General features: G+C 46.6%; 1 protein-coding gene across 2 annotated transcripts in view; it reads left to right on the plus strand.

Annotated features, from left to right (window-relative positions):
- The window catches only part of LOC144731517 (double-stranded RNA-specific adenosine deaminase-like), a 36,405-nt gene extending 25,477 nt beyond the window's left edge, over nucleotides 1-10,928 (plus strand). For both annotated transcript variants that reach the window (XM_078612628.1, XM_078612629.1), the window contains one exon: nucleotides 172-10,928. In XM_078612628.1, the coding sequence (XP_078468754.1) occupies nucleotides 172-412 (241 nt within the window). In that variant the 3' untranslated portion in view covers nucleotides 413-10,928. The remainder of the gene's footprint in view (nucleotides 1-171) is intronic.
- The last annotated feature ends 2,280 nt before the right edge of the window (nucleotides 10,929-13,208 follow it).

Here is a 13,208-nt window from a genome sequence, read left to right on the forward strand (position 1 = left end):
TGAGAACCAGGTTAATCACGGACACCAGCCTGGATTGAAACTCGGGATCCCAGTCATGCCAGCTCAGCGCTCTGACCTCTACAGTCACCCGATCACCTCCAATGTTGCGGATATTATTTATTTAAAAATGTAATTCGCCGTGAACGTATCGTGGGGACCTACTTTTCCCAGGACCGGCGCGTTGGTGGTGTCCCGCCTATCCAAGCGGGCGCTATCGAAGGCCTTCACCCTCACGTGGCACAAGTTCAATCACCGGGAGCCGCCAGGGGGCGGCAGTTATGCCGAGGCCAAGATTGCTGCGGGCGACTTCCAGATGGCCAAGCAGCGGTTGTGGGAGAGCCTGGAGCGGCTCGGCTACGGAGAGTGGATCCCCAAACCGCAGGAGGAGGAGCAGTTCTCTATTAAGGAGTGACAGCGGAGCTGAAGGTGCCATCATCGTTTATTCCACGCAAGTCAAGAGGCCGTCCACCGCTAACGCGGTTGGTGCTGCCATCATCCATTGCCATCACTTCCACCACCTTCTGCTAGATCCCGTCGTGATTGCACTAAAGACTGGGTAAAAAAAGCTGTTTAAAAGAAGGCGTATGCCAGAAACCACCACTTAATATGTTGTCTCAATATCTGGTCATATTTGTTTATTCCGTTGTGGCCACGAGTTGTAGTGGTTGCCCACTCGTATAAGCATGGGGTGGCATTACACTCTAGCTCTAGGCCAGTGGTGGAAATTGCACATTTTTATGATGGGGGTGAGTTAATCCATAAGAAAACAACTGTTGACTTCTTTATTCCACAATAGAGGAATGACTAGCCCAGTCAACCCCCGATGAGGATTTGAACCAACAACTTTCAGCTTTACGAGCTGCATGCTCTGAAGTATAAATTACTTTTAAATTTCTCTAATTTTAGCTGATGGCGTCGTGATGTTGTCATCGCACAATTGCTTTGGTTTTTCTCATCGAGTGCCTGGAAGGTGAGTGGACAATGATGGTCACTGTGTATCTAATGGTTGCAATAATAGCTGTGGGGCCACGTTCATAAAGGGGCCAGATAAAGTGGTCCAAGATTCCCTGCCTTGGTGTGTGTGTGTCAGACATAGCGTGCTTTTTAATTTGAGTGTCATTTTTTTTCTGCACAAGTAAAAGCTTATTAGAGTTAAGCGCTCGATTGCTGCCCACAATGATGTCGGCTGCTATCTCTAGGCCAGGAATGTAACAATTTCACGAGTCGCTTATTTGTCGTTAAAGAATGTGTCGGGAGGTCATTGAGATCGGTTCGACTGCCGTAGTTTCTCACAGTTGCGCTGCATTGTACGGCGTACCATTTTCTACGGTGCCCGACGTTTTGCTCCCATGTTGCTTAGAGCATTGTTAGGAAATGTAATTCTGAAATTCAAACAACAACACGCAGTATAACACGAAAACATCCTGGAAAGCTCTGGGAATCACTATTTACGCTTACAATACATGTGTAGTGGTTTCCACAAAGGCACACACTTTAACTTGGAGGCAACACGTTTATTATAACACCCCAACAGGGTTTTTACATAAACGTAGACTGGTTAACTAGACCACAACGGGGTAACTACATAACCGGGTCAGTCAGTAATACACTGCCTGACCCACGATGGCGAGTTTAAAAACCGGAGCCTTAAGACCGAGGACCGAGGATCAAAGAGACGTAGCACCGACGGGTTGATTCCAGAAGACAGCCGCGATTGCTCTCGGGACTTCCCTTTTATGCTCCGGAGCGTGGCCTCGCCCCGCCTTCGGCCACAACCCTTCTGGTTCTTACCAGAAGGTTCTCGACCGAGCATCACGTGTCCCTCAAGCCACCATTTGGGCCCCCTCGCTACCCTGTCCCGGTCACGTGCCCTCTCGGGTTCACCCAGACTGTCACGTCCTTACTTGCCCTCTCTCTGACTGTCACCAGAACCCTACCCTCCAGGGCCGCTTCTATGCCATCCCCAATTTGGTGCCAGAGCGAGGCCCAAGATGCACCGTTCCACTCTTGTGACAGTAGCTGGCGCTATACGCCATAGTGACTCCATTTACGTCACTACACATGCATTGATTCAGCAGCGTGTGATTTTTTGTCACTGTAGATTTTACATGCAATACAGTGGACAAAAATTTAATTGACTTAGGAATTTAAGAGCAAGCCTTCATTCTTGACGGTTTATCAAATCGTTGAGTGAGGGAAAATATTACATATCTACAATAGGTACTTCTCAAACTATGTCAGTGACGATTAAACACAGAATATAAACATAACTGTTTTCTATTTTTGCATACGAATAACATGCATTTTAGTCATCAGCCTATTGGCTTTCCAATTCAATATTAAGCAGCAGCTTTTGTTGAGGAGCAAAAAACTCGGGACCGTTTTGGAATTTCTGGGTCTCATCAGCATAGTGAGACTTTGCTAAACAAATCTGTGGCTTTGAAGCGACGAGCAGTTTTAACATTTAGCCGATTACATAGTTTCACCATTTAGAGACTCGGTGATGGACAAAGTGGAATTGAGGCCAAGCACTTATTTAGTACTAGTGGGTGATGTCGCAATAGCATGTGGTCTGGCAGTCTTGTCAGCTCAGTGTCTGGAGACCCATAGTAAAGAGCAAAGTTTGAATATTCTATGGCAAGATTTTGTCGCTGGTTAAACATTCCGGATCGTTTGCCATTTTGGCCATTGTCGTCTCAGAGAAATATCGCATAATTTAGTACTACATTTTAACCTAGAGACGTTAATATGTGTGGAATGTGTTATGAATAAGCCAATTTCAGGTAAGAGGGTCATATATATACGAGGAGTTTAATTTAAATATGAGGGCTACCACAAAAATAATGCGTTATTATATTTAGTTTAAATGGTGTCTGGTTCAGAAGCAATGCTGTGATGTACCTCTGATTGCCACTGTTGGTTACATGCGGTGTGAAAGTAGTTCAACATAAGTAGAGGTGGCAGCACTGAGGCATTAAATTGTTCTATGTCAGCATCCACAAGGAGTCTTCTTTAAAGTCTTACATTTAGAAATTCCTGTCGGGCCCACGAACATGTGCAGAGAGAGTTGTAAGGCGGGCACCAAGTGCCCCCCCCCCCCCTCATCTAGCTGTTCTAGCCCACCTACCCACAATCCCTCAGCCGAGCAAGATCCAGCGAGGGCTGCAGCCTCCATAGGGACACTACTGACTGGGATACCCCCGGCATCTTAGGATGTCTCTTTCTTTTGTGAGGATGGTTTCTGTGAGTAGCCGTATAAGGTGAGGCCTCTTCATTTTCTTGGGTTGGAAGCTTTGGTACAACTGCTAAATTTAAGAATATAAAGAAGGGCTCTGTAAATGCTCACGGTGAATACAAGAAAAATATTTTTGTTGTTGTCGCAAGTTGCAAATCCTTATTTTGATTGGGCCATTGGGATTAACATGCATCAGAAGCAGGCAGGAAGTCGGCTTGTAACGATGAATGGATTCGTTGGTTGTAATCTATTTTTACACTTACAATACGTCTATTGATTTTTTGTTAATTCAAGAATGGATTACTTCCAATCGCATGCGATGTGCTGTAACAATGCAATCGATCTTCGAGGTTGTGCTGTGAAGTTCTCCAATGTGTTTTCACGTTACCCGCGTTTTGTTCGGCACGATATCCCGACGTTTCACTTCACATGCTGGGAACTTTTTTTTACGGAAGTGAATTTTTCGGGAACTGACTTCAGTTCTGCGAAACTTCAGACATCGGTGCCGAGCAACACGCAGAACAACCCACAAACACATAGGAGAGTAATACGTTGTTATATTGAGGCTAATGGAGCAAAGGAAATGGTGCAAAAAAGATGGAACAACCAAGAAATAATTCAGACAAGATGGTAAGAACATGATGAAGTTTTTTTAATCGTATAGGCACCCAGAATCATGACGATCCATAGAATTCCTTGGGTTCATCGTTCCTTGCCAACAAAGCAGTAATTGACTTCTCAACAGCTGAAGATGCTATATCGGATGGAGATTCAGTGTCACGCGGTGCTTTCATTATACAGAGTTGTGGTTTGACTCGAGCGCTGTACATAGATGACATTTATAACAGCCCACTGGCATCAGAAATCTCTTTTTTGGGGGGCAGGGAGAAATTCAGCTCTAGGGAATTTGATAACTGCTCTCTCCAAATTGATATCACTCTTAGAGGTATTTTTTTACAAATATCCCACTGCTACCATTGATGAGAATTTAGTGAGACTACCGAGATGACCATTACAGCATATTTTCACATTCCTATAGGCTACAGTTGCATGCCCTTACCACATAACATTGAATATAAATTCAAATAATCGCTTTCAGAGTTATTCTTGAACAAAATTCATGTTGTAATCAGTGATCTACTGTACTGAGCATCATACATATCAGTACTGCATGCCTATCTGTATATGCATAGGTGAGAGCCTATTAAGATATTATGCATATGTCAAATACGTATAATAATGATGATGATGATATGGGATTTTTTCTAAAACCAACAAACCTGTGTGTACCATTTCAAAAGCGGCAATTTAGCTTATTACATTTGCAGCACTATGTATATTAAATCATTTACAATTTTTACCCAGGAGGGCCTTACTGAGTCTTTAAAGGCTCCCTTTCAGGAGGGTCGTGTTTGAAACATACACTGGCTAAACAGAACGTTGTGTTACGTGACATGCCACTTTGCGTACACAAACAGATCCTACCAGTTCACCAGTGGGGTCGGTCATTTATATTTAGTCGCTATTCCACGTAAGTAATTTTTTAAATTATATTTTTACATACGTAATAAAATACTTCCACGACGATGCTTGTGCTTCTTTAATTAACGGTAGTACGGCACAGCTCTGCTCCCTCCCCCTCCGGGTGATTTCCCTCTTCTCAACACCGTAGATGAGGCGTCCCTCTCCGAGTTACCCCCACGGCTCACTTCACTCTCCCGGCCTCGCCGCTGACTGACGGCGTGCCGGAAGGAGGGGAGAGCTCCGTTGGAGGATCCGCCACGTGGTCCGTGGCGAGGATGAGCAGCGATGCGGTCCGGAACCCAGGCTTCCCACACCGACCACGAGTCCTCCCCTCCCTGTCCTCTAGCCACGCCCCCTCCCTCTCCTCTAGCCACGCGGGTGGTACGGCGACGTTCTGATTTTCTTAGTGCCCAAAGCATCGCAGATCTCGCTCGCGCAACAATTTAGAGGAGAAGTTCCGACCCTGGTCCGTAAGCAGCTGTTTGGGAGCACCCTTATCCATAACATACCCGTTCAAAAACGCGTCGGCAATGGCGGCCGCCGACTGGTCTGGTAGCGGCCAAGCCATCAGCCAGCGAGAAAAATATTCGACACCCACCAAAAGGAATTTGTTCCCTCTAGATGTGACCAGAAAGGGCCCTAAGACATCGAGTGCCACCAAATCGTTGATACGCGGCGGGTGACTTTCTGCTGCGGCGGTTTCCTCTGAGCACAAGCCGTACAAGATTGGATCCATTTGGAGACATCGGCCGTCATTCCCGGCCAATAGTAATCCCGTTGCAATGTCAACAGCGACTTCTGAACTCCAAGGTGTAACAATTTCTCCCCATGCAGCGCATGAACCAACCCGCCAACGATCCAATGTATCCTCCCTCCACATCAAAAGGCCATCGTGAAAAGTCAACCGACCACCTTCGCCAGCAGGGAAAGTCACCTGCGCGCGCCCTGCCCGACGCCGAAGATCCCCTAGAGAGTCGTCAAGCAGTTGCTCGCGCATCCATACGGCGTGAGGAAGCTGCAACACGCTGTCATCCGGCACACCCGTGTAGAGGCTTATAAGCGGCGACAGCAGACATTGCCGTACACGCTTGTAAGGCAAGGGGTACACAACGACTCGTCCCAAACAAACACGGGCAGCGAGGCAGTTGTGGCAGTCGCAATAAAGCATCCGCGTTGGAATGGCGAGAGCCTTTACGGTAAACAACGCTGAAAGAGAATTCCTGCAAAATTTCTAGCCAACGAGAGAGTTGGCCAGCTGGCTGCTCGATTTTCAAGGAGTATTGTAGAGCCGCATAATCGGTGCAGACAACAAACTCCCTGCCATAAAGGTAAGGCCTGTATTTGCAGACGAAATAAACAATGGCCAAAAGTTCCCTCCGGGTAACACAATAACGACGTTCCGCAGGCGAAAGGACACGGCTGCCGTACGCGACCACTTTTTCCACACCATTCTTAATTTGAGACAGGACAGCGCCGATGCCCGTATCGCTAGCGTCGGTGTCAAGGAGAAATGGCAGCGAAAGATCAGGATACCCGAGCGCGGGCACGTTAGTCAGCTGTTCCCGGAGGGCAGAAAACGCAGCCTCTTCCTCCGGACCCTATTTAAACTTCTGATTTTTAGCAGTCAACGCGTGCAATGGTCTAGCGACCGTAGCAAAGTGCGGCACGAATCTACGGTAGTATGACGCAAATCCCACGAAGCTGCGCACATCCCCCAAACCCGTGGGGGCCGGCCAATCGCGGACACAGGCAGTCTTTTCAGGGTCCGTGGTGATGCCCTCAGAACTAACGATATGACCCAAATAGCGTACCGAATTCTGCAGCAAGTGACATTTGGCCAGCTTAAATTTCAAGTTAGCAGAGCGCATTCTATCGAAAATGGAGCGCAATTGCCGCAGATGTTAGTCGAAAGTGCGACTAAACACAATAACGTCCAACTGTAAGCCGGTCAAAACTAGCTCCATTAACCGCTGAAAGGTGGCCGGGGCCGAATTCAAGCCGATCAGAAGGCAGTTGAACTGGAAGAGACCTTGAGGTGTGCTAAATGCAGTTTTGGGTTTTGATGAGTCGTCCAGGGGTAGCTGCCAAAACCCCGAAGACAGATCAAGAGTGGAAAAATACCGTGCGCCGGACAAGGCATTTAGAGAGTCATCCATACGCGGAAGTGGATATGCGTCGGCTACCGAAACTTTATTCAGCTTGCGGAAATCGACGCAAAATCTGAGCCTACCATTTTTTTGGACAAGCACAACGGGCACGCCCCAAGGGCTATTAGACGGGGAAATAATATCGGCGGCCAGCATGTCGTTGACCGCCCGTTGCACGCGTTCCTTCTCCACCGGGCTCAACCAGTGTGAGTTTTGTCGAATAGGGTTGGACGTAACCCATATCAATATTTCATCCCTACTAAAAACGTCCGAAAATTCGCATAATCGGGCACACAATCTACCCCGTTGGTCAGAGGACAAGGACGCATTCTCTCCACACAACACGGCAACCAATCGCTCATCCGGCACATGGCAGGGCTGAGCCGCTCCCACCAACCGCCGTGGCTCAACCTCGTCATGGTCCGAAAACACGGTGGTGGCATGAGCCAACACCGTACCAGCGGGAACTATCACAACGTCCGGCCCCCCGTTGAGTACCTGCAAGAACGGGACCTGCTCGGAGCGAATTATTGTCTGTGCGCCAGAAAGCGCCAGACCTCGAGTTGCGGTATTAGACGGGGTCAAAAGGATCCCAGCCTTCGGATCAACACACCCAAATCCCCTTACGATAGCACAATGGCACAAGCATCTGGGAACCCAGCGGAATCTCTACCTTGATATCAACGAGGGCCTGAACTGCAGCGCCCGGTGGCGAACGCAGCAATGGGGACGGCAAAAAAACAATTTGCGACCCGAAGGCATCTCCAAGCAACCCTGATCGACCAGGATCTTAACGGGCATATGTCGAAGGAAATCAGTACCCAACAAACAGGGCACAGATAACAACCTAGAGATCAAAACCGGTCCTGATACGGCAACATCACCAATAACAATGAGGGCATCCAACTGGCCAATGATGCCCATGCTGCCCCCATTAGCCGCAACACAAGCATCAACGATTTCAGTAACGGGAATTGACAACAATTGAAAAATTACATCCGTGTCCACCAAGATGCTCCCTGTATCGAACCGAGTACCATCGAGCGAATTGGGCCAATTCCGTGTAACCGAACCCGAATGGCCGGAATTAACAATCGAATCTAGCTGTGAGCGAACGGCACCATGACCTGAGATGTATGAGGTTGCAAAATGGGCCGTGTGTCTGATGTGTACCGACTCGCTTGCGGGTTTGGAGGATGAGCCATCAGAGGGGCAGCAGGAGCCGCAGCTGAAGATGGAGAACGAGGACGACTCCGGCATTCCCTCGCGAAGTGACCCAGCCGGCCGCATCGGTAGCAGGTGACGGCCGGCCTTTGTGACCCCCGATCATCACGGGGACGTGGTCCTACGGACCCCCGGCGACGAGCAGCATCACCCCGTTTCCGATCCCATCGATAAGCCGCAGCTGCTAGATCGCCGTCGGGAGACTCGTCCCCAGGCGGAATGCCGACAACCTTGGCCGGTGACCAGTCCTGTGGTTCCCCGTCATGACTAGGGTCACCCGTACACGCCGCCATCTGCGACCACCACTGCAGATTCTCGTGTGCATGAAGGCATTTAGCAGCCCATCGGGACGATTGCATCTCGTGGCTGCACGCAGATAGAACTACTCCCATGTCCCTTGCCAGCGCTAGCATACGGTCCATTACAAGCAGGTCGAGGGCCTCTTGTGTCACAGCGGGGTAGGCAGCCATGGCCAACGCCATCAAAGCACTATGGTAGGCCAGGGGAGTTTCTGAACTACCTCGCTTACGCTGCATAAACTTCCTCCGTGTGTCTGATGGTGGCTCATAGACTTCCGCCATCTCGGCATACGCACTTTGCAACGTTGCTCTCTTTTCCGGAGGAATAGACCTGAAGACCGCCAGAGCGTCGTTATCTAACACGGTCGGTAGAGCGACCAGCGCCTCCTCCTCTTCCGTCCAGTGGACTGATTGGAACGCCGCCTCGAAACGCCAGGTGAAGGCGCTCTAGTCGCCACCAGCCGCAATTAAGTCTTTAACATGAGGAAGTCGATGGCTGCGATCGGCACTGCCCAGTACGGCAGCAGCAGCAGCTGCCGCACCCTCCACAGCACGCGGCCCGTCGGAAATGGCCGGCTCCGAACCCGCCCATCGCCTTACTGTCCAAGATGGCGGCGTCTAGCCGCACGGGCAGGTTTTTTTTCCATCAAATTTCCCTGCCTCTGTCCACCCACGACAATGAGAAGATCGGCAAGTCGCGTGCAGTGAGATAAAGTGTGGGTACGCCCACCTCTTTTCAATCCATCTGGTCAGTGTAGAAAAGCAGACCAAAATGCCCTCTCGCGTTCGCCCGAGTGGAGTGAACCCCTCCGCCAATGGTGGCCTGAGCAAGCAATTTCAGGGCTGCACCTGAACACTTGGGCAGGTATTTGAGCGGCTGCTCATGTCGCCCCATTGCTTATATTTGCAGGTGCGTCATTCATGGTTGCTGTTGTCCTACCAGCAGCTGTAAGGACCAAGTCATAGTTGTGGAACCACATGGGCTCACTTACTGCTGGGTTGCGTTTTACAGTTTTTTTTTATTTTATGAATTGTACGTATGTAGAATAGGTATTCTTAGTTTATTTGTGTCCACTTTTAATCGTTTTTTTTGGATTGGCATATGCATTTATAATGTAGGTACTGCAGTGTACGTTTGGTTGTTTGCGTCTCATTTAGCACATGCTGGACAATTTACAAAGTGTGTATTTTTTTTCACTATGTTTATGCATGTGTTTGCGGTGTTCCGGATGTGTTGAGAATATTAAATGTACCATAGACTCATGCAGGTAATAATTTACATGCTATTTGTTAATCTGCTGCTGGATGAAGGCCTCCCCATGTCAGTCATGGGGTTGTTTGAGTTTACTTCACCATGCCGGTCATTGCGGGTTTATGAAAAGGGAAGCCCAGGACCAGTTCAGATATTACTTGCCACTCGGCTTAGATCAGGCTGGGCATCTGATGCAGTCTCCAACTTCATATTGCAGGGCGATAACCACTGTGGCGGTCACACGATTAACTAAAACGAAACTAATCTACGTAATAATCCCTGGCATAATTATTCTCTTCTATTTCATATTAAACACATTGCAGATGTCATTCTAAAAAAATATTAACCATGTATATGCGTAAGGTCATATTCACATCTCGATATAATGGCCAAAACACATGGCCCTAGTGATTTTCACACTGTTATTGGGCATGGAAATGTTACATTTCTACATTTTCACCATGAAGCTGGGGGTAAAGCAGTGTTCCCCGAACTTGAATGGGGTTATTATACATTGGGTCCTTTAACCAGCTGATAATACATTTTATTTTATATACTCTTGGTTCTTTCTGTAAAGTCACATAGGTAAAGAAATAATCAATAAAAATCACTCCCACTTTAGTATAAATTTTCTTGCTGTGGTGTTCACACCTGATGACGATTGATTGTGTTGCAATCGAAGCGTCGTGATTTAATTTTATTTATTTTTAATTTTCATTTATTATTTTCTTTACCTACGATACTTTACCGAAAGAACCATGAGTATGGATCCTTGCAGTCACGAAAACTTCAAATCTAGAATTTAAGATTTAGTTTTTTTTTCCAAAGGTGACCTGGATGGGTGTAGTTGGAGTTAACAATTTTTCTGTGGATATACCCGAAGTATACCATGGGCAACGTTGGGCCAACGTTCGCATGCGGTTAGAACCATTGGACCAACGTTCATGCAACGTTGGCCTAACGTTCCATGTTTACCGGGTTACTTTATGTATATGTCCAAGGATATGTGTAAAATGTGCACAGAGTTGTCTTACACTGATTGCTTTACCATTTTTGAATGAAGATGGCCTAAACTGGAACGGTACAAGTCATGTGTGGTCTATATCATGTGTTCTTAAACTTATGCAGAATTGCACTTGCAATCATCAGTTTGCGTTGACCAATGACTTAGAGCTATGTACAATATTAGATAAGCATGCATTGCGTAACTGATTCTATTTTTAAAATAAAGTGAACACATTACAGTAGTCCTGTCCTATGATTTGTTTTCAATGTTTTGGTGTGAACAGTGTTAGTTGGCTCTGGAAGTTCCACATTCCTATGACAAGTTCCAGTTTAATAATATAATAATATTCTTGGTTCTTTCGGTAAAGTCACTTAGATAGAAAATAAATTAAAAATAAAACATTGAATATAATTAAAGCAAAAAAACCACGACGTTTCGATCGCAACACAAATCGGTCTTCATCATCCGCCTGATGAAGACCGCTTGTGTTGCGATCGAAACGTCGTGGGTTTTTTAGCTTTTATTATTTTCAATTTATTAATTTTAATTTCATTATTTTTATTTTCTATCTACTTGACTTTACCAAAAGAACCAAGAATATGAATTGCTGCGGTCACGAAAGTTTGAAGTCAATAATAGAATAATGTCAACTTAACCTGGAGAGAGCCTCACTGAGTCTTGGACTTTTTCAGCAGGATCCCACATTCTTGCTTTGTTTGACCAATTCCACGAAAGAGCGTTTGGCATGAAGGGAGGAACTGGAGTACCTGAAAACAACCCACACATACCAATGGGTAACACTGAAAGCTTTGCACAGATATATTTAAGAATCCCTCGTTATACACATCTCCTGGCCACCTCACAGCCCCAACTATAATACCTGATATTTCGAGGTAGTTTTCCATCCAAATACTAACAGTGTATATACAATTCAAATAGCATTTTAAATCGGGTATTGAACCCAATATATCTGTGCTGTACGGCTGTCTATCTCCTGACACCTCGCAGACCTCAACATGGAATGCCTACAACACCTGGTATGCACTGGTGGTCACCCTTCCAAGCACTTACCCGGCTCGATCCTCTAGCCTCCAAGATCCAACGAGATTGGGCTCATTCAGGGTGATTTTGGTTGAAGAACGACTTCTAATTCGCTACAAAGTGGTGCAGCTTCAGGTGGATACCAGTTTACACACCCTTGAGATGATGATGTGGTGGTGAAGGAGATACCCCTCCCCTGGTTGTGATTGGAGCTATAGATCTCATCACAGGTGTTTAACAAAGGGCACCCTTGGTTGGAGCGGTAACAATAGTTCACACACTGCACAATGAACCCAACGACCCGAGTTTGATTCCTGGCCACAGCTACCATCAGTGGTGAGTGATATCTGAACCAGAACTGGGGCACCTCCACCTTCAACATTACATAAACTGAATAAATGCCAACTGGGAGCAGAATTTTCTATTTAAAACAGTGATTATACATTGGATAACCTTTGTGATTGGCAATAAGGAGAAGTATGAATATGGTGAACGAAATGGATTGGAACTGAAAAGTTCACAAAAAGCATGGAGAGACTTGCTTGGAATTACATCGAGACAAATACACACACACTGGATAATGATATTGAACCCGTTAAGAAAGAGTAAGTTGGCTCTGGAATTATATGATAGGAATGGCAGTAAAGGAATGGAACGCATACAAGAACAACGTCTTCCGAGGAGATGGAGTTATGAAATCGTGCAGGTGGTAGATGGGTTATTATATCACAAGATTGTGACATGGCAGTGGATTTGAAATGCATTCATCCAGCAGTGGATTGCCCATGGCTGGTGATGATAAGGCAGGCTGGTTTCTTTACACGTCCTTGATGCATGACGATGATGTGGAGAGGCGTTCAACAGTGGATAGAAAACGGTTGATGATGAAGTGAAATACTTAAATGGGGGTTACTTCCTGTTACTACCCAGCAGCAGCATTGCACGCTTCACTGAAAACTCGGTCAGAAACCTCATGGGATAATTGAGTGGCTTTGCTAAGTTTTGGGAAATTAACGAGCAAGAGTTAGAGGGAAGTCATGCAATATGTTTTTGGTTTCTGTTTTTGTACAAACATTTTCATGATTCATAGAATTGGATATACTTTGCTTGGCCCAGGACCCAAGTTACAGGTTTCTCCGGTAATGGATCTTCACGCATCGAAGGGGTGGTGCGGGTTGGTGGTCTCAAAGGGAGGTGATTACCCCCATCACCCTCCCAGTAAACATGCCAACGTTGAGTGGACGTTAGTACGTGGCTGAAATTTTTGGATCAACGTTAGCACAGCTTTGGTCCAACGTTCCATATTTTCTGGGCTTCCCCTTGATACATGGCTGGGTTTGTCTGCCTGCCTTAGTTTGACCGCATGCGTAAGCCAAGGTCTAAATGAAAGTCAAAGTGACTGCTGTCCCCCACATGTATGAAAATACATCTCTCCGACTCTATTGTGCACATAGTGTCAATCCAATCATAGACCAGATTT

The sequence above is a fragment of the Lampetra planeri genome, chromosome 39, assembly GCF_965212315.1.
Source record: "Lampetra planeri chromosome 39, kcLamPlan1.2.h2, whole genome shotgun sequence".
Taxonomy (NCBI): domain Eukaryota; kingdom Metazoa; phylum Chordata; class Hyperoartia; order Petromyzontiformes; family Petromyzontidae; genus Lampetra; species Lampetra planeri.